Source organism: Branchiostoma floridae, chromosome 14 (genome assembly GCF_000003815.2).
Source record: "Branchiostoma floridae strain S238N-H82 chromosome 14, Bfl_VNyyK, whole genome shotgun sequence".
Taxonomy (NCBI): Eukaryota; Metazoa; Chordata; class Leptocardii; order Amphioxiformes; family Branchiostomatidae; genus Branchiostoma; species Branchiostoma floridae.
The window spans coordinates 17,665,116-17,692,884 of NC_049992.1; the positions used below are offsets into that span (position 1 = coordinate 17,665,116).

At 40.7% G+C, this 27,769-nt stretch overlaps 1 protein-coding gene across 1 annotated transcript; it reads left to right on the forward strand.

Annotated features, from left to right (window-relative positions):
* The first annotated feature begins 801 nt into the window (after window positions 1-801).
* Window positions 802-27,548, forward strand: LOC118431067 (hemicentin-1-like). Its single transcript, XM_035842149.1, has 9 exons — window positions 802-1,619; window positions 13,924-14,271; window positions 17,256-17,403; window positions 19,167-19,312; window positions 20,189-20,467; window positions 21,368-21,601; window positions 23,283-23,351; window positions 23,686-23,868; window positions 26,435-27,548. Exons 1-9 carry the CDS (start codon window positions 1,547-1,549, stop codon window positions 26,509-26,511), a joined length of 1,557 nt encoding a protein of 518 aa, XP_035698042.1. The 5' UTR covers window positions 802-1,546; the 3' UTR covers window positions 26,512-27,548.
* Window positions 27,549-27,769: the final 221 nt, after the last annotated feature.

The following is a 27,769-nucleotide window of genomic DNA, read 5'->3' on the forward strand; positions in this document are numbered from 1 at the left end:
GGATGTCGAATAACGTTACGCGGATGTCTTAACTGACCATAAACGGTAAGCTTCTTCCTGTTGTCTATCAAGCAAGAAGAAGGGAAACGTTAAGGTACTTTTGGTCATAAAGACGCATTACATTTACAATAATCGTTATAAGAGTATTAAGAGAGGAAAATAGCTGTACCCAGTATCTGAAATAGATTTTACAGCTTTTCACGATTGCCGATTTTCAAGCACGCCCCAAACGTAGCTTTAAACTGTAACATTAGAAACATATTTATCTTACTATCTATTTGGTGATAAGCAAGAACGAAAGTACTGTGGGCTATAGTGCTGTTAGCATTTCATATTTCTTAATTGATCTGATATGATGTATTTTTGGTAAAATTGTATCAAAGGAGCGAGTTCTTTTTTTGAGTATACTATCAGGTGCTTTGTCGTATTTGCGTTGACGTATGATAGAGTCCTCAGTTAACACTAACATTGGAAACGGGCCGACTGTTGGTGTTGGTTTACCGTGACGATGCTGCGCTGCAAAGTTGGTGCTATGGATCGTACCATTTGATTTAACTCCGCGGGGAGGTCGTCTAACGAAGCCTGACTAAAAGAAATGACCAGAGTGCACCCAAAATGAATCCCTGTATCGATTACCACACAATAGGGGATAATACGTCAACATTACAACGATTCAATGACGGTCTTTCGAATTAACGCGATGGAGGCCAAATTCGATAAAAGTACAATGGTCCCTCTCTCACCCTGCGTCTTCCAATCGGCGAGTCCGGGTGTGATGATAAATTTGGGTGCGTGCTCGTGGTTTCGCGCAGTGCCGACCAGTAATTCAGACCCGCTAACACCCCTCCAAATCCACCTGCGGCCGCCTGGGTCGCGGAGGATTACCGTGACTTCATCCCGCGAGGATTACGGACACTTTAACTCCGCGACTCTCCTGTCCCGCCGACTTAACGGTAGAGAGCGATTGTGAAATCCTCAGGATTTTGTCAAACAGATGTGCCTCCAATGTCGCTCCCGATACAGAAGGGAAGTAAGCCCGCCTTCGGCACAGTCACTGCACCTCGTGTCACCACACGCGACTCGCGAGCAACCCTAACCCTCATAATGGGCCGTTTCTGCTAACAACTGCCTGTTGTAGACCAGTGGGGGATAAGGAAACGGATGGAACAAGCGTACATCCACAGCACGCTGGGAGACCGAGGAACTGCCAGTGCGAATTGGGAGGTCTAATTGGTAGAGCTCGTCGTATCGTGAGCCCTGATGGCAGTGATTGCTTCCGCGGGGGAAAACAATTTCGGTTTGATAACGAGTATTTGACTGAAGCCTGCTGGAAGAGGAGGCGATCGGAAGAGAGAGAAAGTTGTCGTTCTCACGTCGTACCGTTAGACACGAAACATTCATGCGGGATGTGTATGTGTGGCCGTACGTGTGAAACATGAGGGAACCCCGTAACGTCAGGACTGGTCAGCATCTCATGGTAATCATCAACATCGGCAAAGTGCTCTTCACCTCCCGATCGACCCGCAAACAGACACGTTAAGGAAAAATGGGTCCAGGCTTCGAGAAGATGTGCCGTATTCTCCGCCTGAGCGTGATTTTTACCACCGCGTCGCTATCAGGTAAGCTTGACAAAAAGATCGATCTTTTCTTATCAGAATTTGTATATCGTGATACTAAATAGTTCAGATATAAAAGGAACACTCAGCACCAATATCATAGCTTTACAAATCACGTTGTACCAAACAATAAGCAAATTACGTTTGCCGATATGACCCCCTAAAATATTTAGACCGCTGTTTTGATTCATTACGAGTATACAACAAAGAGTAGATATTTTCATCAAAGTGCTTGTCTGATCGCATAAGAAGTGTACATATGACAGAAGCCAGTTATATGAAAACTTCCCCCGTGTGTTTTCACATCGAATCCCATTCATCCCCATTGAATAAACACCGATCGATAAAGCTCTGATTTTCGGAGTGACCTAAGGTCGTGAAATTTTTATCACATTCTTAAATAACACAGTTATTATTGAACATATCCTGGAAGGTGTCACGAATAATTTATACAACCATCATGCACCTTTATTCGATCGTTAGATTGCCGCTCACGCTCTAGACTAGGCACACGGACATATATCAAGATCGCCCCAAATGTCGACTGTCCCTTCTGAATGCTGAGATACGAGAGATATTCACAAGGCTGAGAGGAAGTGGATATTATTGACTGTGTTTGTAGATCCCTCAAAGGGAACGGCATGGTAAAGTCATGCCGATGCCGTCCAGTCAAAGGGTAAGGGCTTAAATAGATTACAGTCTTCAAAGCTTTTAAAGTCGTGAGTGATGGAGTAGGAACTAGGTGGGTGTGGTCGCGTGACTCCACTCGGGCAGACCGGACTTTAGCCGGATTTCGGGATGCTTATTTCTACCAACGGAAATAATTCGCATGGAGTGGGTCAATGAATCTTTAACGTACAATGCTGTTTGTATAAAGCCAGCATTAGGCCACATCGATGTGCTTATAAGGATGACAGTCTCTGGAAACAAAAACAAAAAACTGATGCGAGCAAGCAAATAAAAAAAGTTTAACCCCCTATATTATAAAGTCTAAGCGGTCAAGAAGTTTGAACATATGACAAAACACACAGATTATGGTAAACCAAACAATAGATTCTTCATTTTTGTTCTTTAACATATTGTTTTTTGACATTGGAATATTCTATGACATTAGTAAACGTTTTTCATTATTGTACTGTAATAAACGGCATATCTTTTCTTACTGTGAAGCTGCTTTGTACATGGACGATTTATAATATGGTTGAAAACTTTAAATTTTTGGCCGAAATTTAATGCGCGAGCGGATGTCATCCATATAATAAAATCCTTAGATCAGAGCAGTAGATTTTCCAGTGTCCCAAAAAAAAATTCTCTTTTTGCCCCTCTTTATTTTTTCTACCGGGTATTTTCTATTAAAGCTCCACTTTCACGCAGTATATGCCTTGGTCTATATAGAAAGACTAACAGTAGTAGTATCAATAATTCTTTCGATTTTTTTCGGCATGTTTTCTATACAGTAACAAACAATATTATTATCACCATTGTGTAATTGTTCTAATATTCTTTCTTAATGTGCCTGCTACGCTTAATCATCGTTTTTTTTTACATTTTGTGACTTATTTAGATTCAAAATCTTCATCAAAAAGCCGAATCTATACGTATATTTATTAAGTGCCAATCGTTGAAATGATATAAGGATTCGATGGAATGTTGATGATGTAGCTGGTATTGTAGTTAGTCATGTCAGAAAATCTGTAATATAAAGTTGGTATCTCACTGCACTTGGGGCCCCGGTGCAGTACTGCAGAGTTCAAACAATTAATCATTGAATTTCAAAGATAAAGCACACTTTTTTTTTACGTTTTGTGTATTTATTGTCTTCTAAGTCATACTTTTACGTATAACGCAATACTTGAATTGTAAAAAAAAAATCGGCGAAAATATCACAACAGTGCCGCTTTGAAGGAACCCCGCAGTGCTGCACCGATGCCCAAAATGCAGTGAGATACCACCTTAAGGGAGCTGGAGGAAAATCTGATCAGCCAATCTTCATTCCAATAATTGTACATGTGAATCATCCCCATATCAGGTACATTCTAATCGGAGCATATTTTTGTTCAGTTTATATTTAACTACATGAAAATCCTTACTCTTCCATTTTTGTATGAGCGCCACATTTCCTAAATCTCATCTCTACGCTCTGTATTCGTAACGGTTGCTTAGGGACAATATACACCCCGAAGCCAATTTACTTAACACGACACTTTTGGGTACATACAAATACAACATGGAGTAGTGGTCTCTGGGGTTTTATACCAACGTTTTGTGCAAACAAAATCACTTTCGATAAGCTTTAAATCCACTTCTTCAAACAATAAGTAGCGTTCTTTTCGAAATCGATATTAGCTTGAGACATAAAGTGCATACACAGATGTACGGGCGAAACTAAACTCCCAAGAGCACATGCAAAATCCGATGAACGTAAAAAAACACACACACAAAGTTCCCCGTAGAAGTGCATAACAGAAAACGATATCTAAGCATGCTTGAATCCTATTTATTTCCGGTCCATATCCGATCAATTATTATGTATTACGTTTACCGTAGCCTAGACCCTACTTTTGGTCCGAAAAAAGCTTACTAAACAACTAGCTCTAAGTAATCTTTACAAATATCGTAAAGTGCGGAGGAAGCAAGCGGCCGGTCACTGGCCTAGGCACTTAGGCAGGTAGGCAGGCAGTCACTTAAACGTTACGATGCCTTTTCGTCGCTTGCAATTTTGTTTTGAAATGTGATTCAGATGTTGTGACGATCCCCGATGATTAGAGCACTGTCAGGAAGTATCTGGCGGCGAACTCTATATACATGACAGGTACCGTTTCTGGATAATGGCAAACTCCAAATGTCTAATTACCTTCGCAAGAGCAGAGCGTGTTTTAGCGTACTTTGAGCGTATTCTTCTGTATTTCTATGAACAGCATAACTTAAGAAGCCTTAGATGGATCCTGATGATATTTGGTAGGTTGGTAGGGGTAAAAAAAAGAGTTCAAGCTCGATAATGGCCCCCTAGTGGCTTGCAAAGGTAATGCAGCGGAACTTCCATTTTCTTTAAATCTCTGTTCTGGACATGCTGTGGTTGTAATTTTTGACTGGTAGATAGCCCTTGGTTGCGGGCTATTAATTCATTCATCCGTTCAATTACTCATTCATTCATTCATTCATTCATTCATCCATCCATCCATCCATCCATCCATCCATCCATCCATCCATCAATCCATCCATCCATCCATCCATCCATCCATCCATCCATCCATCCATCCATCCATCCATCAATCCATCCATCCATCCATCCATCCATCCATCAATCCATCCATCCATCCATTCATTCATTCCATATTTAATCCACCCATTCATTCATTCAATATTTAAACGTGTACTCATGTGCTAGATGGTTCCACAGCCAATATTCGCTCACGACACAACGTTTTGCTTATTCAGCATACAGCATTCTGATTACTTTATACTAGAATTTGCCTTCAGCTTTCAGTACATATGCTAGTAGTATCATTTTTGCTGAGTAGACCGGTTGCCATGCATTAAGCAACGCCAATAAATAATCCATTTGATCATTTACCGCCTGCTAGCTCATTATGTTCCTCTCCCCCATAAGTGAAAAGTAAGTTTTATTATTCTCACTGGTCGGAAATTTTGCGTTTAAAAATGCATTTAGGTAATGACCGCCCATTCCACCCATTCCAATAGATGGCGATCGCCATGCAATCTCTTTGCGACCTAAATGAGACTTCTGTAACTCTTGATTTTATAATAGAAATATTATTTAAAAATGTAAAAATATGACCTAGAAAGAACAGTACACACGAAACGTAAAACATTTGCTTTTCGTCTATGGAATTCGCTGGGCAATCTATCAAATTTTAGGTCGCAGCTAGGCCGCCTACCTATTGCAATACGGTTTAATGTATTCCTGCTTGGATATTCTTTTAAGCTTCCATGACATTTTTTAAAACCTAGCCTTCTTATCTTCTACCTTTCAAAAGGCCATAAAAATTATTCATTATAGTCCCGAGGCAAGGAAGAGAAAGAATCAGTTATCTTCAAGATAACACTGATATTTTATGATCTATCAACCTGAGCTGACGAAACTATTCATGGATGTACAAAAGCATCTTTCATAGAGATGTACCGATTCTTTTTATTACACATTTACATAAGGTAAAGGGAGGGTGCCGTTCGTGTTTAAGAGAGAGAGAGAAATGGTTTATTATTCCCATTGACATTAAAAACATTTGCAGCACATTTACAAATGGCTGAATTGTTGTTTTTTCACACTCAGTATTTCAACCTCTAACTCAAGTTAACACTTTTAAAATGATCGAGTCACAACATAACATCTACTGTTTACAATAACTGGTCAGTTACTACAAAAAGAAAGATTCGCTACTATTCACAAATTACCCGTCTTGGTTCAGGAGCTTTACACAGTACGGTAATGTGCTATTAGCGAAGCGACCTGTTCTACACCTTAATGCACATACAAGACTTTTTATATCCTTATATCGTAAGTACCTTACAGACCATGGTAGTATTGCAGTAGTACAGATGAAGTAAAATGGTATTGTAATACATTTCCACATCTACTATGTGCTACTATGTACAGTTTCAACTTCTTCTTGCTTATCAAGACAAGCTGTAAATGTAAGGACCGATGGAGCTTGTAACTTATCACCTATTTAATTGCATATGTAATGAATATGATTTTTGTGCTATAAAGATATGAAAAATATAACCTCCATGAAATTTTATGGAGGTAAAAATACTAGGGAACATATCTTGTACACAAATCAAGATTTCATTGTTGTCTAACGTACAATTAAAAGAAAGGTTTTGCTATATTATGTTAGTAACGTTGTTGGCAAATTCTTTAACTTCTAGCTGCTTGTTCGCTAAGGCCACAGCAAGTAAATTTTATCGATAGCATCAGCGCGCGCATAAGTTTTCGGCTGATTTTCGAAAAAGAACATTTTTTTTCTCTTCAGGGGTGGTCAGATAGACCAAAATGGGCAAAAATCTCGTGTTGTAGCCTATGATTATAAGTGATACTAGGGAGGTAGCCATGACTATAGTTGCAGAAGTGAAACTTGCTGGATAGTGCAACCAATATGGAAGTCATGAATGTAGTTGCCAGCTTGGCATGTGATACCAGTGTACCACACTAGTATCACTTTACTACAACATTTCACTTCTTTAATACAGGAATGAATTGTTAGTTATGATACCACGTTTTGTCACTTTAAACCTTGTTACGACATTTATAGTCTCTATCTTAAAGATTAAGCCAGGCATCTTGTGTTTTTACCAATCTTGTTTTTTCGCTCATAATTTTGCATTCTGCTGCTTCTGCATAGGATGACATCCGTAGAATTTACTTGCTGTGGCCTAATTTGTATTCAATACGGGTGCATGGGAGGAAGATGATCCATTCGTTAAGTCACATGACAAGTTTTATATTTATGCCCGGTCTCCATTAAAACCTTGTGGCATCTATGTTCCATATCGTTAGCTCTTCACAAAAATCTGCCTGTATCGCATTTTCATTTTCCTCTCTCGCGTTGTTAACGACTGTTGTTCTAAATAATTGATCGTCTACTTTTAATGGGTAATGATGTAAACTCATGAAATATAACCCCGGAACGGTATTGTATGCCATATGGTCTGGGTTTGGGTTGGAGCTGGCGTACATGAAAAGGAAATATTGATGGGAGGCTCTTTGATGTAAAGACCGACCGAGACAGTAGGTGAATAATGCACAATTCTTAGCACATGGCTGTAACCAATAATCTTCAAGCAGATCCTGCGATGGCATAAGATAGTACTAAACTGGCCATTGACTGTAGTCACCCAAGAGGTACTTGGTGTGCATTTCCCATGTAGGATCTGCCCCCAGTCGGCTCGAGCAAAGGCTGTTACATCCAAGTGTTTCCTAATGAAACTGTGCTGGCAGTGTAGGTGCTAAACATAATCCAGGGCCGGCTTCACTCCTCTGGCAGCTTTTGATACTATCTTATGCTACCGTACGATCTGCTTGGAGATTATGTAATCAAGCCAATATAACAAGTTATACCCTAACATTTGCTTGGAGAGTACTAGTAGATGAAAAGTCGCTGTTTGTATATCACGCAGGTGCTAGAACTTTGCATTTAAAACGGTGCCTTAAGCATTGCCTAGCCCAACCTCTGCTTGGGGAGCGCTTGAAATGGTGCTCAATTGGCGGTTCCACACTACATTGATGGTGGCGGCTACAGACAGTTCGGACATTGTTCTTACGTTTTGTGTTTTTTTGGTATCTTCTTAGTCATACTTTTACGTATAACGCTATGTTTGACTTGAAAATCGGCGAAAATAACACAACAATGTCGCAGTGAACGAACCCCGCAGCGCCGCAACGGTGCCCCCAGTGCAGTGAGATACCACTTGGGATTGCCGTTCGAGGTAGAGTGTTCCGATCGTAAAAGCTACCATCGCACAACCAGACGATAATTTGCGTGACAATGGTCCGTATTTTCCCCCGACGTCAGACAAAAAATCCCTCCGCGAACGTAATCCGAGAGTAAGTAAAAGTCGATTACAATCGAGTCACGATATACAATGTAATCTGCAACTTCTGGTTTCTAATGGAGTCGCCGCATTACGAGCGAAGTGGTTAGACGCATGGGTGAGATAAGAAAAACAACGGAGAGTTATTAAGTGATCAGAGGTGGATGCGTGCAGTATGTAGTTAGAAGTGTTATCTGGGTGACTGTATTATGGGTTTTGCTGACGGTGAAAAATTGAGGGCTTGACGCGCGGGTCCTGCACGATTTTTTTCCGCTTCAGAAGCTTGTCTCTCCCCGGGCAAACTATGGTGCATTAACACAGACGCGGACAAATGACTCAATCCATCATCTTAATTGGCACGACATCTGCAATTAAGCGATAGTACGCCACCTACAAAACCCGGTGTCACCGACAATATTTCACACACCGCGCACGCACTGTCGGGCTCAGCATACATGAAAAAGCTTTTAGAGTCATCCAACTGGAAATGAGATCGCAAGGGACTAGAGGTGTACAAAAAGTTCTTCGATTAATGAATTCTTAAAGCCGGAAAATGGGCTAGTTATTATAGCAATGTCATCCTTGTTTGAGAGTCTTTGACAGTGGGCGTAAAACATTCGTTTTGTAGGCCCCGTATGTTGTCGCTAGCAATGTAGTCTTTTCACATGCTTGGGGGTTTGTTAGCGTGTAAATATATGCTGTTACATTAAAGCAACCATACGGGCGATACGTTACTCCCCAGATTGTTAAATAACAAAATAAACGATGCAATTAGCTTTTAGCCGAGAAAATTGTCTCATAAACAGTATTAAATGTCTGCCAGTGTCGAATTTTATAGCATAGTTATTAATGCAAATCTATCAGACGCAGAGGCATATTACGGCCATTGTAAAGTGAAACGAGCTGAAGTAAAGACAATAACTTCTGCAAGGCTTGGCATTTTTAAAAACGAATATTCGTCCATTACAAGCTTGAGATCCATATTCTTTATCCATAATTGTCAACAAGACACACACCAATTACAAGACGATCGAAAAAAAATCTTATATTCATCACTTTAATGATAAGTTTATTGCAAGTTCTTGTCCGTGAGCTAATAGCACGGGGAATGAGATGTTCCCAAACAATGTAAAAGAAAAAACAATATAAGTGTATACTCTAAATAGTCTAAAAGCTAAATCTAGATTCTGGGTTATTTGTCGCAACATCACATTATAAAGTTTTTAGAACGACACAAATCACAGCACTCGCGAAAAATTCGTGAGTCTTATATTTATCACTTTAACGGACAATGTGTCGAAACAGCACATTTTAAAGTTATAAAGGTTTTAGAACGACGCAAATCACAGCATTTAGGAAATCGACCTTTAAGTGCAGACGTTGTCTGACCATGTCAAGTAGATAAGCAGATTGTGGTAGGATCATCTGTAGATAAACCAAACGCCACGCTGATGCTAACGATGGTAACGCTGCACGCGATTGTCGTCAATTTGCGCTATGAGGCGGAAGAGAATCGACCTTTATGCTAAAAGTTCGTGAGCTCTAATCCCGATTCGTCGCGTTAAAACAGCCGCTAGGGGTGACCTTCTTACATCAAAACACCTGCACCTAAATTCCTGACTTTTTTAAAGGAGTTTTTTAAAGTTTTTCATTAAACAGTGACTTGTTTTTAAAGAAAAACACACGTGCCGCAAAATTTTCTAAATGGCTATCAGTCCATCTTGATCACGGAGTGACCCAGTTCTCGCGAGTGTTGCGAGAACTTTTTCGAGACTTGCGTGACTTTAAAGTATCAAAATGGCAAAAAACTCGGCGGGGACACTGACCTTCTAGATGGATTTAATGAAAAATAAATGTGTGATTTCACGGTGTCTGCATCCACTGTATTATTAATGGCATCTGTAGATAGGGAGCGAAACTTTGTCTCAATTTCTCGTTTATTATAGATAGATATACGGTAAAGTAGCACCCCTTTATAGCCCGGTCACCAGGGGAATAAAAATATAAAAACAAGATTAGCATTGTTTGCATCGGCAAGAGTAGTTGAAAGATCACTAATTATCTATACAAAATTTTATTAAACATAATTGAACTTTTAAGCTTAACGATTAACGTCTGATGGATATTAACAATTTGAACCAGAAATATGACATGTTCCATAGAACCGCATACAATTAACCCTATGTGTTATACTTCTCATATAATCCTACATAATATTTCAGGAGAAAGTTCCGAAAGATTCACAAAATCACTTGCACTAGGAAAAGACGATGACCAGCATGACATGAGATGACTGTACTGTTTGGACATTCTTTCATTCATTCTAAAATCGCGACGCGGATGTCCCTGTAGCTCAACTGGTATAACTGGTTTCACAGTTGAGCTCCTGGTTCCAATTAGTTAGTATCTCTGAAGAGACCTTGGTTCTCAGTTAAAGCTACACGCAGCAAACTTGATTCACACAATATATCAAGATCAAACCTAAATGACATATCATCACTTATAGCTGCAGGAAAAAAATACATAGCTCCACATTTTACCACTATGTCGCAGACTGGAAGATTGCAAAAGAGTTGTTGCCATTGATCGAAGTGACACTATTGTTTTAAACGCCGACGCTGTGTTTGAATTGTTGTCAGAACCAGCGTGTATTAGAATATGTAGAGATCCTTCAGAAAACTAAAACGGACATTTTCATCTATTAGAGGCGCTTTAATACAACACTACCTGTTTGGCTTGGATAGAAAATATTCTCTTAGCCTGTCAGAATAAGCCAAGAACCATAGAAAATGATTCCAAAATGGCTTCAGTGTAATATTATGAGATATCCGCTTCATGTTATGAAATGGCGTAGGAATACATCTAGTATCATTTCATTTTCATGTCGTGCTTTTTTTCCAATCCGTTAAGCTTTGGGAGTAGTTTTGTACGTACCAGGTCCGGAGCGTCACAGAGGAACCTTTCTGTCGACCTTGAACATCAAAGCCCGCGCTTTATCCCGTGCGAATCTTGGATCTGTCCGGCCACGGCGCGCGTAGCTCAGGCGGCCCCACTTAATGCGACCAGTTCACGCCATCCCGACTGGGGCCATCATTCTTACCTGGAAATGCGCAAAAATATAATGTGTCACGTCAAAAGTCATCAATTTTCCTGGCTCTATATGCTGTATGATGTATTCTTTTCGATCCATTACGACTGGGCTGTAATTGCAAGCGTAAATCAGTTCCGAGGCCTTTAATCGGCTTGTACGCACGGTTCGGCACACGGGTTATCACCTCTGGCTCCAAACCAACAGGGTGAACAAAGACCAACCAGTCCCAACTTACTTCATCTGAGTAAGTCATAACGGGCCGAACTCATAAAATCTATCCCCATCTACCGCAGCCTTTCTTCTCTCTCTCATTTTCTTATACCCCCTTTCCACTAGGACGGCGCTCTCGCTGCGCTCTCACTGCGACCTAAATAGGATAGGTTTAACCTTCGCTTTCACACAGGTATATAATGCAAAACGTAAAAGTGTGACTAGGAAGACAAAAAAAAAACACAAAGTGTGTTAGTTTCTTTTCTATGGAATTCGTTGAGCGATCTATCAAATTTTAGGTCGCAGAGAGAGCGCCGTCCTAGTGGAAAGGGGGTAACGCTAGTTCACCTTTATCCGCGGAGTAACCTATATCCGTTCCTTTAAGAAATTGGTACATAGGGGTATAAAGTCGACGGACGATAGTTTTAAACTTCAATATGTCGAACGTATTACTACTTGAAACCATCGTCGGTCCAGTTGACATCACTTTATACCGTGTTGGTAAACACAACGAATATAGGTTACCCTGCGGATAAAGGTGAACTAGCGTTATTATATCTGCTTTCTCCACTCCCTCTTTTTCTTTAAGAACTGATGATACAGCTGTTATGGCTAATCAATATCATGCTATTCTGAAAATAGTATAATCAATGACGAAGCGCTCCAAGGATTATGGATGTAATAGTTTTCTTGATGAAAGTGGCATATTTAATCTGCGAAAGCATGAAGCTTGTCGTGGTCGCGCTGTGAGTATGTCACGCCAGGCGCGATTCCAATGACACAGGTCAAGTTGTACAGGGAGACCAAGGTCGGCAATTTGAAGCCCTTCATCCCTGTCCAAGTGATTCCCTCCCACGAAAAATTGGTTTTCAGTGGAGTGAAACTTCTTCTCTTCATCTTAGATGGCACCTCTCGTAGCTGTGTTGTGGAAGGGAAAATTATAGGAGAAAGCAGAGCTAGGTAGAATTATAACGTTGTTCAGTGAAAACTGGATAAATTGGATAAACCTGGAACGAACAAAACAAGAGTTCGGAGACCTCATATCTCCATGAAATTGTCTGATTTTGTAAATGAATTCCACATTTACATAATCTATGCTTGGCTATGTGCAACTTTGAATATCTTACACCGGATACCATTTTGATTGTCCAGTCATTTACCAGTTAGAAGAAATATGGAACTTTTACATTGATTATACAAATAAGGCCTTTTTTGCATAACTGGTATCTGCCAAAGGTTCCACCTGCCACAAACTACACATATATTATAGGTATTTGAGTCCTATAATGGCAAACAAAAATATATTCTCCTCATCAGATGTGCAAATTAACTGCCAGTTTGCATAATTTACACTTTATGATGTGCAGTACTGTCTGCGCTACCTTCATACCAAATATCATGTTAATTATAACTATTCAAATTATATCTCCACTTTTTATCGTAGATAAAAAAAGCTTAAAAAACAACATTGGAGTGGAACACCCAACCACATGAGCTACAAGCTATGTCATCACACAGGATAAGAAGAGTTACTACAAAAACTCAGATGTCCCGTACTAACCTATCTGACTAAGATTTGATCAGTCCTCTGACGATCCATATTTCGATACCTAATTTGAACAAAACGCATCTGATTGGTCCGCGGAGCAACCGTTAAAACAAAATCGTTGACTATTCTGTGCAGAACGAAGTACTGATAAACTGTGTGACATCCCGTTCCTCACACGTACAGCTGGGCAGACGATAATGGAAGAAGAATAGCTCCCCGGGGTAAGGGTTGAGACGCTGTCTGCAAGTTTGAGCACCAGGCATTTTTATGAGACATTTGTCATACACACACTGTATTGATCTTGATACCCCGACCCGGCTTACGATCCGAATGATGACAGGATTAACAATTTAAGGCAGCGTCGTCCGAGGTGACTGTGAGTGCGAAAGCGATCGATTAGGTATAACATATGGTACATGCATTATATAGAGCGATGATCTACAATACAAAGTAACAAGAAAACTTTGTAGATACGTTTGATGGACACGACTGAAAAAGTACCGTGACTTTTGCATGGTCAAAATCAAACAACAAAAACGTGTCTACACAATAAATCTTCAAACTCTTCTAACTAAACAATATAGGATAATCTTTATACAATGAATTGGGTCTAAACATAAGTGTCACCGTATTTTCAAATATATATGTAAGACATTATAACTACCACGTATATACAGTGTTCCAATTGCCGTGGGAGGGGAGTCATTTAAGACCAAAGAAAAATGTATATCTACACGTACTTTGTGGCTACAATTGTAAATCCATGCCTAAAGTCTAATCTATTGCCTATCACCTGAATGCACTTTGCAATCCATTTTTGATAATCCTTAAAACTTTATGAATGATCTTTTAGTAGTTGTCGGAGTCATACGCAGAATGACGTGTACATCTCGTTTCTCCAGTTGGCGCCACCGAGTCGGACATCGGGCTGACCGTGCCTACCAATGTGCACACTATCGCGGGAGACCAAGTCACTCTTCCCGCCACCTACACCACTAGGCGGAGAGTGATGGCGATCACGTGGCACAAGATGGACGCCAAGACCACGGAAAGGACATTGATCTACTCGTACTATCCACAGGAGGACGCCCGCGAGTCTTTCGGACAATACATCGGCAGGACGAACCTTGTCGGAAAGGCGTCGCTGACGATCAGCCCTACCAAACCGGAGGACGAGGGCAAGTACGTGGTCATGATCCTGGCCAAAGGGGTGGGCAGCGCCGAAGATGTCGTAAACCTGTCCGTCATGGGTAAGTCCCATTTTGCGTCCATCCGGGACACCGCACTTCTGAGTGTCGTAAAACTCTCCGTAAGTACCGTTTTCCCTCCATCCGGGACATTGCGCTGCTAAATGTCTGCAAAGCAGGGCTGGAACGATCTATTAAAGTGTCGCCCCGAGTGAAATTATCTAGCTATTTGCAGAATATATCGAATCTTCCACTTCTCACAGACTATTACACGGATAGTCAGCGGTGACCTTTGCAAAATCTTTCACGGTTGGGAAAATGAATTAGACGAACGTCCTTGGAATACATTGCTTCCGTTCCACTAAAACTAGGAATTAGACGGGCGCTTCTTTAGAATACATTGCTTCCGTTCCATAAAAGAGAATACAAAAGTATTGATCTCTTTACGTTCTTCCTCCTCCATTCTTGCCCCCAAAAGAAATCAGGTGTAATGAATAGTTCGGCGGATGTCGTTAAGACAAAACACCGTTGTTGCCCTAAACTAGGCTTGCGCATTTGTACACGGTACAAAGCCAGCTATTTCGTCTATTAGAACCCCATTGGGAAGCTAGCTTGGGGCCAACGAAATCTAATTATAATGACGTAAAAATTCGGTTAGCTTTAAAGTAAATAGCACCGAGCTAAACCGAATACAAAAATAACAGACTGATGCCTTGATAATTTCATAATAGCGTCCAATCTTGCAAAACAGAGCACTCTTTGAAAACATCTTGCTATTCTTTATTATCACGTCCGTAGTCTATATTAAGCATAAGCCATATGCCCTGATATGCTTCATCCATTTACCCACGACCAAAACAAAGACAGCTGGAATCCATTTTTTAAGCTCAACTTTTAATCAGATAATGTACGAGTGGCATATAGGAAAATACCCGCCCTGGGCTCCTTTGTAGCGATAATTACTGACGTTTGCACTTTGCTACCTGCTTATGACGCACATATAAGCTTCCTGTAATCTATTTGCACCGTCAGGCAATTCGCCCGAGTAACAACTGTAATCTCTCTGATGGCATTATTATTCAGATAATTGGCATCTCGGTTGGCTTAATTTCTCACAATGATAAGCCGACTTTTATGATAAACCGAGATTTAAGTATAAAGTTGACATTTCAACCGCTACAATTTGGTGATGCAGTACTCTATTGGACTGTGACTGTCGCCAGAATGTGTCATGGAATGTCTGTTCTTTTTACAAGTTCCATTGATTCATAACCTTAAGAGATTAACATGGCTTCACGGAAATTATTGTAAAATGGCCTACTGAATAAAAACAGCTACTGCTTTCTTGAATCGAAGGGATATCTGAAAAAAAAAAATCAAAGATATGTCCATGGCATGTCCAGGATAAATCTGTATCTGTATCTATATAGCCATTCGGCGTAACACACCAGCTTCGCAGGCTCGCGGCGCGGCAGAAGCTGGTTATATTACACCGAAGGACCCGTCACTTCTAACCTCAAATGATATAAAACAGGATGTTCCGCTGCAGTACCAACGTCACACACCAGGGCTTTGAAATCTACTTTGACCTTCGTTTTCCCAACTCCTTCTAGCATATCAAATTTCATCACAGCTTGCCTAGAGATTTTGAAGTTAAGCTAACAAATTTACCAGGAAACACATTAAAGAACAGAAGGGGGAGGGGGGCAAAATGATACCATATAGAGGTAGCATACATACATGACAGCTTTATTTTGCATAGCGGCTTCATGAAATTTACCTATTTACACTTTTCCTCGTGGGCTTTAATCTCCATCTGTGCCACAGATTCATTAGCAATTAGAGTAATGTTCTTTTGACTTTGAAAATGTCTACTGTACACGTCCCGTTTGTTCATGAATCTCATAGAGAGGCTTGAATTTCAATATGCCGTGCACAGCAGGTGTTCGTCTATTAGCGTTGATCTTAGTATTAACGATGTTTTGATAAATCATAACATAGCATCTTGATAATTAGCGCACGAAATTACAACTGAAAGTACTGTTAACGTTTGCAACAATTTCCCTCAAGCAAAATGTCAACTGTGCCGTTCATTGCCACTAATTATGCCAGCTAATGAATTTTTGACTGTCTCATCGGTATCTGATTCCGCATGGATTTTCTTCTGTTGGATCAGGAACCGTAAGGTACTACAAAAAGATGGTCCCATAGTCTTTTTGAAGTCATAGAGGCAGTCGGCTGTTATCCACTGTGTCTATTACATAGTACAGTAAAAGACGCTTAATTACACAACCCATCTGCTAGTGCACATTGGGTGTGCAATTAATTATCCGAATGGTGCAACAAAGCGAAGTTATCAAGCTGGACCGCACCACCATGGGATTTGAGAATTTCGTTGAATTAACAGAAGTATGCGATTATCCGTTGTGCAATTAACTGGCCTCCACTGTATTGGAATATGTACTCCATCCCTCTTCTTTCAACACCTTTTTAAATCCCCAACCGAAATCTGCAACGCATTTTTACACTTGATTTGAGTGAGTAAAGCACTCCTCCATTCGACGCCCCAATCTCGAAACGATATAAACAAGCATGTGTATCTTTACAAAGATGTTATCAATAACGTTTATTGCAAATTCTTGCCCGAGGGCTAATTGCAGATAACATAAATGGACACAAACAAACAAATAGTGTTAAACAGTATAGAATATGTCTCCTCTGGTCTAAAAGCTAACTCTAAATTATTACTTGTTGGGTTCGTCTTCTTTTCCTGAAACGGTTGGAAGACGAAGGATCCAATCTTATAATGTGTTGATTCTGCGACGTTAGGAGGAAGTTAGTTTTCCTTTTGTTTGTAAACACGTGGAAATCAGGGTGGAATTTAGTGTCCTCTTTGAAATTTAAAGCTCTTTTCTTTCATGATCGTAGAATGAAAAGTTTGAACTTAAATGTGTTTCGTCATCAGTTACTAGTAAAGGTAAAAAACTCTGCATCATTGAACATTACAACAATTTGTACGAAATAAACCTGTAATGTTTTTCCTCCAGTTCCTCCCACGGTGAGAGTAGGACCACTGGAGAATTACGTGATTTCCTTTGGGCGGACCGCGTCCCTGCAGTGTGTGGTGACGGGAGCCAAGCCGAACATCACCGTGCTGTACTGGGAGAAGGACGGCCTGAGGATCAGTACGTCCAGGTAAAGCTTTGGTGAAACTCCGGTTAAGGCAAAGGTCACATTTCCAAACAGGGGCCCGGCCGGGATGTTTTAAGAAACGAAAAATTAAAATGTATACCTAAACATATACACAAATCATGCCCATGAATCTTATTTTGACATTTTGTGAATTCTTATGTCTTTTATGTCATTCTTTGCCCTCCCAAAACCTGCACAGCCCGGCCCCAGTATTTTAAAAGTTAACAGTGCCGCAGCAATGCCCCAAGTGCAGTGAGATACCACTTAAAAGTGTATTTTGTTATCTTCTAAGGCATATTTAAACGTGTTACGCAATATCTAAAGAAAAGAAAAATCAGCGAAAATAAAACAACAGTGCCGCACCAGTACCCCAAGTGCAGTGAGATACCACCTTTACACATGGCCGAGCATTGCCTCACGATCTCCCCCAACTCTTGTTGGACGTGGGTTGGGAGCAAGGTCGTGTGTGGTTGGCTGGAGGTCGAAGCGGTTGGCTCGTGGTCGGCTGCACTAGCTTAACGTTTTCAAATTTCGAAAGCATTATTTTGCATGTGGACGGGGGGTTTGGAATGGGTTGACTGGTAGTTAGCTGATGGTTTGGGTGGTGGTTAAGAGTAAGCCAGCATTCAAATTTTACCTCCAACCATCATCCCATAACAACTGCCGACTTACTCCCAACTAGTTACTGACCTACCAACGATTCCCCTCAGATCTTTCTCTCAAATCCTTCTCTTCTGACTCATTTTCAAGTAAAATGACAACTACCAGAACGTGTGCCTATCGCCTATAACTTCACACAATCGACACGCAACTACAAAGACATACTGCCAACATTCGGCTTGTGGTTGGGGGGCATGGTCTCCTATGTGTAAATGGGGCTTAATAATGTGGACCTCATCTGGTTCTCTCCAAATGTGTTTCCGTTTCATTGGGCGCCCTGGCAATTCGCCCATTTGAAAGACATACATCAGCCATTTCTTATCTGGAATGTGTATCCGGACGCTGATAAACCACAATGTTCCTTTTGGAATGTTTCAGTATTCTCCCTCTGGGCAGGTGAAGTGAAGAATATCCTGTCTCTTCTACTTATCTGATGTCCTTCTACATTATCCTGTTCATCTGTATCTAGAATCTATGATTTTACAAACATGTAGTACATTCCAAGGAAGTACATGAAACACGGTTTTTCGCCTATGGGGATTTAGATTGTCAAAGACCCCGAAGTGAGGTTCGACGCCTCAAAATTTATAACAGGGTGCAAAAGTAATAAACAAGAAATGAATATGTTGGAGTTCAGGGTAGAATCTACGAAATATGTGAAAGTGAGATTAAGTTTGTCTGATCGTTTCCCAATAAAAACCATTTTGCCTTGACCCCCAGCGGAGGTCACCGTACTGCAGCCGACACACGGAAGTAGCGGGAACAGGATTCGTGCGCGAAATTCTACAAACAAACATCGTAAGTTACGCCCCTCTGGCGTAACCCGAGCCATACAGCCTCAAAACTTACGTATTCATCAACTATCCACCACAGTTTCCGACTCGCTGATGTGGACAGAAAAATCTCTATGACTTTTAAAAACTGCGACGTACTATTTTGTGCCCGATCTACTTTTGACCACGAGGGAGGGTGGGGTGGCTATAAATACTTTTTTATGCGACCTCAATGCCCCCCCCCCCCCAGCAGGAAAACAAGTTCTCCTTTGAAATTGAAATAGTTCAACATTTTCTAACTCATCATGAACGTCACATATTTCCCTACCACAGGTACAGTAGGAAGTACTCTGGGGGTACTTTGGACCACCCAAACCTGAGGATCAGTCACGTGACCAGAGAGGATGCCGGGAAGTACTCCTGCCTTGTGCAACATCCTGTGTCTGACGTCAGAGCCACGATGAAGATGAAAGTACTTTGTAAGTACAATATTACCACCATATTCCAACTCATAAGTTTTATAACAGATAGGTTTCTGACTTCTACAAGATAATCAGTTTTCAGTTGGAAAACGCGTAACCATTTAAAATGACATTTTTTTGGCATAGCCAACGGCCCAGTTTTTGTCAAGTAATGACGAACGTGACTCGCTGAGCAGTAGATCATAAGTTTAAAGAAAAACAATGGTGCCTCCCGTCTTTGTTGAGGGGAGGCTGTAGAGCCATGATGCAGATTGCTTATTCAATTGATCTAGAATGTATAAAAATTGCTTCTGTGTCCAGAAAACTTTTTCCAGTCAAACCGAGTGTCCAGTCGATTCCATATGCATGCGTTGTGAAACTTTCGAGGTTGTTTGAGTCGAAAATTTATGTTTCAAGAACTTAGAATTAAGTGGTATTTTAGTCTCTCAGATGTCGGTTTCTCTGCTCGGGTCTTTATGTCTCCGTGACAGCAGGTTTTGTCCATTCTGTCCAAACAAGATAGAAGACAAACGCCACTTTGTTATGGATTGTTCACGATATAATGATAAAAGCTGTTCACATTTCTTTCCGCTTGCTCTAAAGATTTTGCTACTCTCTCTTCGATGGATAAATTCAACACATTCTCTTAGTCGATAACGCCTGTGTACAAGTAGGCAAATATAAGCACCAATACGCTTATACCATAGAACCAATAGTGTAAATGACATGCGGGACACAATATGTTGATTTATAGCATACATGTAGTAATCAATATATGTCTGTTAAGTTGTACTGTAAGTAGTTGTTATAGACCTTACGAAAGTCGCTGTTCTTTCGTCGTGTCAATAAAGATTTAGGATATTGAGCTTGGCTTCTTTCTGTTTTGTTTTTCAGACCCAGCATCTATTATCAGTATCTCGGAGTCAGTGACAGCCATGGTCTCTGACACTGTCACCATACAATGTGTAGCCGATGGTGACCCCACACCCAATATCACGTGGACCAAGAACGGAAGGCGCCTGCGCAGTCAATCCAGCGTGATGTCACGTGACGTGGTCGTGGCGTCTGTCCGGGTGTCAAAGGTCAGGGTGAACGACAGCGGGACGTATCTGTGTAAAGCGAACAACGGTGTCGGCAGCGACAGCACAAAGTCTCTTACTCTAACCATACAGCGTGAGTACTGAATTATGTTCTGAAATCAAGCACTAGGTGTTCCTGACTGTTCCTATATGAATGGCAAATTTGGGCAACAGCTACGCAAAGCAGCATACCAAACAAATAATTCAATGCTCTAGATAATGATAGAATTTGAACATGTACAGATTTTTTGCAGGCAGGCAAATATTTGTCTTCCAAGTGGTGTTTAGAAGTATCCATGTCTTTTGTATGAATGAAAACAATACTTCTTGTATAGATGAGAGTACCTTATATATGAGACTGCCTTAATGAGAGGTTTGTAACGGGTGGGATGGGGAGGGGGGTAAGTGGCGCCAAACATCCACGTTAGTCAGCCCTTTGTAGCGTAGTGATTAGCACTGCTGGGTTTGTAATCCGCCCGCCCGTGTTCGATCCCGGGTGTCGGCATATGCATGTTGTTTCTTTCGGTTTCTACTCCTCTCTTACAGTTCTATATGTTGGGACCGCATTTATAGTTGCGGTGTTGGTATAGTGCCAGTTAGAGTTGTCCCGAGGAAGGTGTCAGACGGTCACTAAAACGTCGACAGTTGATTGCATATGGATCCCGGATGTGAATAAAGAATCTCGTTAATCGTCTACCAAAACCTATTGTAGGTAATTATGACTTACCTTTTTAGTCAATATGGAAAATGATCCGAAATGACGCTAGTTCACCTACACTAGTTCAGTATTCGCAGAGTAACATTTCATCCGTTGTACTTAACACCAGGGTATTTCGGGATATCAAGTCGGCGGACGGTGGTCTCAAACTGCTTTATATTGAAAAAATGAAACTACCGTCCATCAAAGTGATATCCCTGTTTCTAGGTACAACGGATATAGGTTTCCCCACGAATAAAGGTGAACTTTGTTATATGTTGGGGTATCTTTTTTCAGAATTGAAACGACGAGTACCGTTCTCAACACTAGCTGTGATAGTTGGCGCCACGGCTGGCGGCTTATGGCTAGTCGTGTGTGTAGGATTCGCTATCTACTGCGCCAGGCGGAGAAAGCGAGAAAAGGAGAAGAAAAAGTTTGCATTCTATTACAACATCGGTCGAAGGCAGCCTGGCGTAGGAGATGCTACGGCTGACGATGACAAGGAGCCCCCTCCGTACTCCGCGATGCCAGGTACATACTAAACTACTCACTATCACTACTAATAACTTGTCACACAAAGTTTAGAAACACGATTTCGGTCAATCATATCTTGATTTTTTACTTTGTCAATTATAAATTCTAATACCTATGATTGGTAATCTTGAAATTAATGGTGAAATTATATCATATTTGTTATGATGTTTTAAACAACCTTAACAAGTGCTTTGCTGATTTTATGAATGTGTACGCGTAGTAAATCTAATATGATTGGAAATAAGATAAGCTATCGAATAAGATATGCCACGCTGAAATTTAGAAGACACCAACGAGTACATGGTTAAAATGAGTTCCCGGATTGTGTGAAGTTTAGAATTTCATCCTCCTATGCACGGTCCCAAACGACACTAGCCGACTGCCTGTTGGGGCCCTGTGTCTGGAGGCCCACCAGCGGTTACTATGAGTGTCGCCAAAAACCAGCTGTCAGCCAATCAGAGAATAGGCCTTTCTTGGCCTTTTTTTGTTTTCGAAAGGTATCTCGCAAAGGCCTAATTGAGCACTGTTTGGCTGATTCCCATATAAGGGTAAGCTCATGAATATTAATAAGCAGGGCTGTCAGCAACTGATCTGAGTGCTCCAGACAGCAGAGGTGACCACAAGGAGTTTCGACACGACTGTGGTCCCTCTGCGTAGGAGAATGAAATTTCCATACTGAAAAAAAGCAATGCCAATCTCTATTTGTCGCTGTACCTATCTTTATTCTTTGATTGTCTAGACAAGCATTCCAATGGCGTCTACAATCCTCAACACTTCGTCGGTAATTTGTTCGTTTCTGTTAAATATGGATCTTCTATTAACCCTCAATGGCCTTATCTTTGGCTATATAACCTTGAACCTGACAGCTTTGGTTAAGACGCCTCATTATACCCTACCACAAACGAGCTGTGCTGAAGCTACAAGAAATTGCAGTAGACAAGCTCGTTTGTTTTATTACTGAGAAACATGTCTGGTGGCGCGGCAGGATATATGACCTGATGACTATGTGTGGGAGGGCTGGGAGTGTCGTATATTGGGATAATGAGCTCTCTACAGAATTTCCTTGTTGTAACACTGTACCTATCTTTAAGTAGACCCTGAAAGCATACATAAAGGTTATATTTTTTCACTCGAGTGAATTCGAAGAAACAGAAAATTTAGGCACGCTATGCATCCTGACCCAAAAAAAAATCTTTAAAAAACAGCAGGAGTCGAAGAGGGTTGTATGTAAGGTGACCAAATATGCTATTTTGGAAACCGACAATTCTGAAACTTTGGAGAGCTTACGATAAGAAAAAGACCTAAACAGAATGATAAAGAGCCACAACATTAATTTTGTTAACAGAGGAAAAGAAAACAAGCAATTGACATCATCCTTGGGGGCAATAGCCTGTGTAATCCATTTTTATTGATTTGCTGTTGCCACAACATGAACACCATGTATTGTGGCCATCAGCATATATCATTATACAACTTAAACTTTAACAGTTTTTAAGATTTAGTATAATGTAAATATGTGTGGACATGTTTTGAGGCTAGTCATTCTGACTCATACTCATTTACAGCTGTAAGGTCATGATTCGAGGCTCATAATTTTCCTATTTTTCATTGACCAAAGTCATTTTCGCAGTGTATCGGCAGGTCTATCTAAATTTCATGGCCTTTTCCTTTCTCGTAGCAAAACCAGACAACAAGGCGTCCAGCTACGGCGGTATCAATACCATCAGGAAGTCCATTGGGAGGAAAGGTTGGGCTTGTTTACGTTTTACCACAAATTCATCGTAGAAGATCAAATGCTTCCTGTTCGCAACCGAGACCATAATTCACTCTTTTACCAAAAATTCCGATAAAAACAAGATTGTAATGCATAATAGATTGATACTCTCTGACGTTAGACCCCTTCGATGGATGTTGAGTTGGATATAATTTCCCGTAGCGAGTGCGCTCATGGTGGTCGTTAACACTTTTGGCTAGCCGGAGAGTTGCAATTGATATAATTACCTCGCTTTTAACATTCCCTGACTGTCTCTATCGATGAACTGTGCAATCTTGAAGGAGACTTTAACTCCGTTACTCTTCAGACAGGAGATATGCTCGAGCCATGTTCGCCTATCGTCCACGAGAGGACAATGAGTTGCCTCTAGAGACCGATGACATCATCGAGGTGCTGGAGGGGGAAGATGGCGGCTGGTGCCTGGGTTACCTGAGCGGCAGGATAGGCCTGTTCCCCTCTAACTATGTCAAGTTTGTGACCACAAGTGAAGGTATATATAAAAAGATGATCTTTGATATCTTTGTTTCGTGTCATGGAAGGAAAATATATTGTTTTTGCTACGTTTCTTTTTCTTCTCAAAAGAAAAAAAAAAAGAATGAGATCTAGATCAGATATAAAGTTACAGACACACCATGGCGTTAGATTACAATATGTAGTAAGTGGCAGGACAGAGCCAGTAGGGCTGGTCACAGTGCATATGAATGTGTTGGGTAAGACTAAACAGACAAGTAGTTTGTTAGGTAGACCATGTGAACGTATACAGTATGTATTTGCTTTAAAATGTTTTTTTTTCTGGTCAGGGTTCTATCAAAGTCATTAATGAAATTAGAGCAACATCAGCTTGTTGACTTTCTATAAAAAAAATTGGACTGCCCCCCTCCCCAATATGGCAGCTTTCCCGTCTAATGTTCAGCTCTGTATAAATGTTTGCATTACTAGGATGACTATTTTAGCCATACAGTAAAACATACGTAGGCAAAAGCTGATATCTACTCCACAAGCTACCTTCCTTCACTTCCCATTTGCCTCAAGTAACCGCCGAAGGACGGCTGCTGGGTTTAATCTCACATGAGGATATGCTCCAAACTTGGCAAGTACAGGTATATATGCCATTGAAGGCCCATGAGACCCGCTATAACTGTCTCTCTCATTGCCGATCGAAAGCTGAAGCATGGGCATAACAAGGCGCCCAGACAGCCAGGCAATCTGGAATGAGATCGCTGCATTCGACATTACCTTCGTCCCTCTGGGAATGGCGTAATTGTATGTCGTGTCGGTCCCTGGGCTTCTTTGATTGGATAAGTTTTCCATCCTTCCTCACTCCGCTAACTTTGCGGATTGCTGTCAAGAAGGGAAGGGGCCAAATGCTTCAATGTTCTTTGTTGTTGCGAACCCAGTTTGAATCGCTACAAAGATAGACTTAAAGGGTACAGACATGCAAAAGAGGTCCCAAATTGCCAATGGATACATAATGAACTGTTTGCATGATAATATGTAACAAAACTACAAACCTTTGTTCTTATGTCTACAAACTATAATGTTATTTTAACTTGCGAGATAATAAACCACTATTTATCCATTTATTTATGTTTACTCATTGTTAAATATAGCTGACAAAGCTTTATCTGTGAATATTTTGAATGAGCCTAATATGAAACCTATTTTGTGTAGATAAATAAATGAAACATATAAATAAATAAATCAAAGTTAAGATATAAACAACATAGCCAACATATGTAGATATGTATAAATATAAGACAAATGCACGCGGTCATGCACCAGTCACCATGTGAATTATACCATACAATTATACCAACTTGAAGGTTGAGTGAGAAAAGAGGGAGACTACGACACAGGCTGTGAACCAGACATTACACATGATATTAATGAAACAGAATCCGTGCAGTTGCTGATTATTGCATTAACTATATGCTATGTACCGCTGGGTACCTCATTAGTACAACGTTGTAATAAAAAAAAGCCACTGAAGTGTAGGTTATGATGATGAACATTTTAAGTGAAGTAGACAACCTGTGATTTTTCATTAGCGACTAGAATAATTACTATTGTCTGCTGTGACGGTGGGTTACCTAACCATGGCGTAAAACTTCATGTCTAATCAGGAATGTCGTAAAAAGTTCAGCCCGTAGTTACATGTGCTCTTTCATTAAAGAAACTTTCAATGAGTTCATTTCCCTTAGACCACCTCTGTGTGTATTATGTTCTAGACAAAGACGCGTGCTAAATTGGTGATAAAACAACCTGTCAATGATAAAACTAACGAAGCGTTTATTGCCTGTAGGGTAACAGTTACTCACTGAACTGGATAGAATTTAGAAACGGCCAAACAATTCAAGAAACATTCTCCGTCGTCTGTCTGACTTGACGAAAATTTGCAATACCCATGCAGTCGATATAATATCAGTGACTCTTTTAACACACGTAAGATATGTACCTCTAGATTTTCGATGTCCGCTTAGTACATCCAAGACTTGTAATTTCCAGGATTTTAATCTAAAATTTAAGGTGCGTGTTTATTCTAAGATGGTTCAATACAAGCCCAATTCGAGACAATGTTGCATGCTAAAGTCTAACCGTTTCCAAATATCGTACATCTTGTAATTTCAAGGATTTTGATCCAAATTTAAGGTGTATGTTTATTCTAAGATGGTTCAATACAAGCTCAATTCAAGACAATGTTGCATGCTAAAGTCTAACCGGTTCCAAATTTCGTACATCTTGTAACTTCCAGGATTTTGATCCAAATTTAAGGTCCATGTTTATTCTAAGATGGTTCACTATAAGACCAAGACAAGACAAGGTTGTATGCTAAAGTCTAACCGTTTCCAAATTTCGTACATCTTGTAATTTCCAGGATTTTGATCCAAATTTAAGGTGTATGTTTATTCTAAGATGGTTCAATACAAGACCAAGACAAGACAAGGTTGTATGCTAAAGTCTAACCATTTCCAATTTTTTTCCAGTTGTTTGAGTGGCAGTTATCAGTTTAGTATTACCTGGATTTCTAATATTTATTGAACTTTGTCTGGTTTCAGTTCTCGCCATGAAATCTGGCGCGACGTGCCAGATGGTAGCCCTACAGGAGACCGTGGGTTCCAAAAGATCCATCTGATGGTGGCTGCCTCCCAACACGTGCTTGTAACCCTCATACGATTCTACACGCGTCGACAGGACTCCCATTCCCCGAAGGGAAAAGACTCGGCCACTGACAGAGAATCTGATAGATGTTGGCAGACTAGCCCGAGCACTGGAGATTGAGGTGTAATCTCGCCCGCAATGATGCCAAGGGTTCCGTACACGTACGTGAGAATCACCTCAAATAATACGCCGTCCACTTCACTTGATCGCCTGCGGGGGGAGATTCTACTCGCTCATCCATCTAAACGGAATAGCTTCGCCACACATAATCTAGTTTGTAAAAGAATGGAGAAATTTTAGAAGGCAAGTGTAGTGTGAGGAATGTCACAATGGTTCTAAATAGATCACACGGCCAGATAATTTTTAATTTTTAGCTGGAGCTAAATCTTTGTGATTTTCCTTACGTAACACGTCCCATACGTATATTACGGCCGCGCTCCGTTTGCACCTTTATTACAGCTTGTCGTATAGGGGCAGAATATTGAATTTCGACACCAACAGAGTGTAGCAAAATATATTTACCATCACGGTGCAAGGGGATTGAGTCGAAAGGTCTTCGCTACTTTTCCTTTGCACGGGATCTTCATCTACCGGCCATAATGTACTAACTGACATACAGCAGAATCCCAGAGAGCGGTACAGGGATATTATTGGTAAATGTCAAACGGCGCATCCTTGTTTTTAGTTTGATGTTGAGACGCTTGGACAGAAATTGGAAGTTCCCGTCGCTCATCGATCGTATAAAGTGGAAGAAGAGTTTTTACCTGCACTGCCTCACATTGCTGGCTCATGTTCAAGTTACACCAAGCATCCAACTTGTGTCATGATTGATTTTCTTGTGCATTTTTACGTTATGTAAAGGTGGGCGGTGTTTTAAAGGCTAGATTGTATTAAACAGTGTGTGAATATAAATGTCTTGGTCGTTCATTGTGTGGTTTCTGCTTCTAGCATTCGTGCAGTTTGAGTGTCAAATAGTAAGAGTTGTAGCCTGCTTCCAATCTGCCGAACAATAAAACTTTAATCTTTGTCGTAAGAGCCGTCCAAGGTGTAGTTGACTGTGTCCTCTGCGGATGAATAGGGCAACATATCTTCAGAAGTATCAAATGGCCATGGCAGAATATTGCGTGTCTTAATGGAAATAGTGGTGCCAAATAGGCCTGTTGCTTGAGATTGTCAATCAAGACCCGGAGGCTTGGTTCTTTGCACCGTCATGATTGGATGTGAAACACATA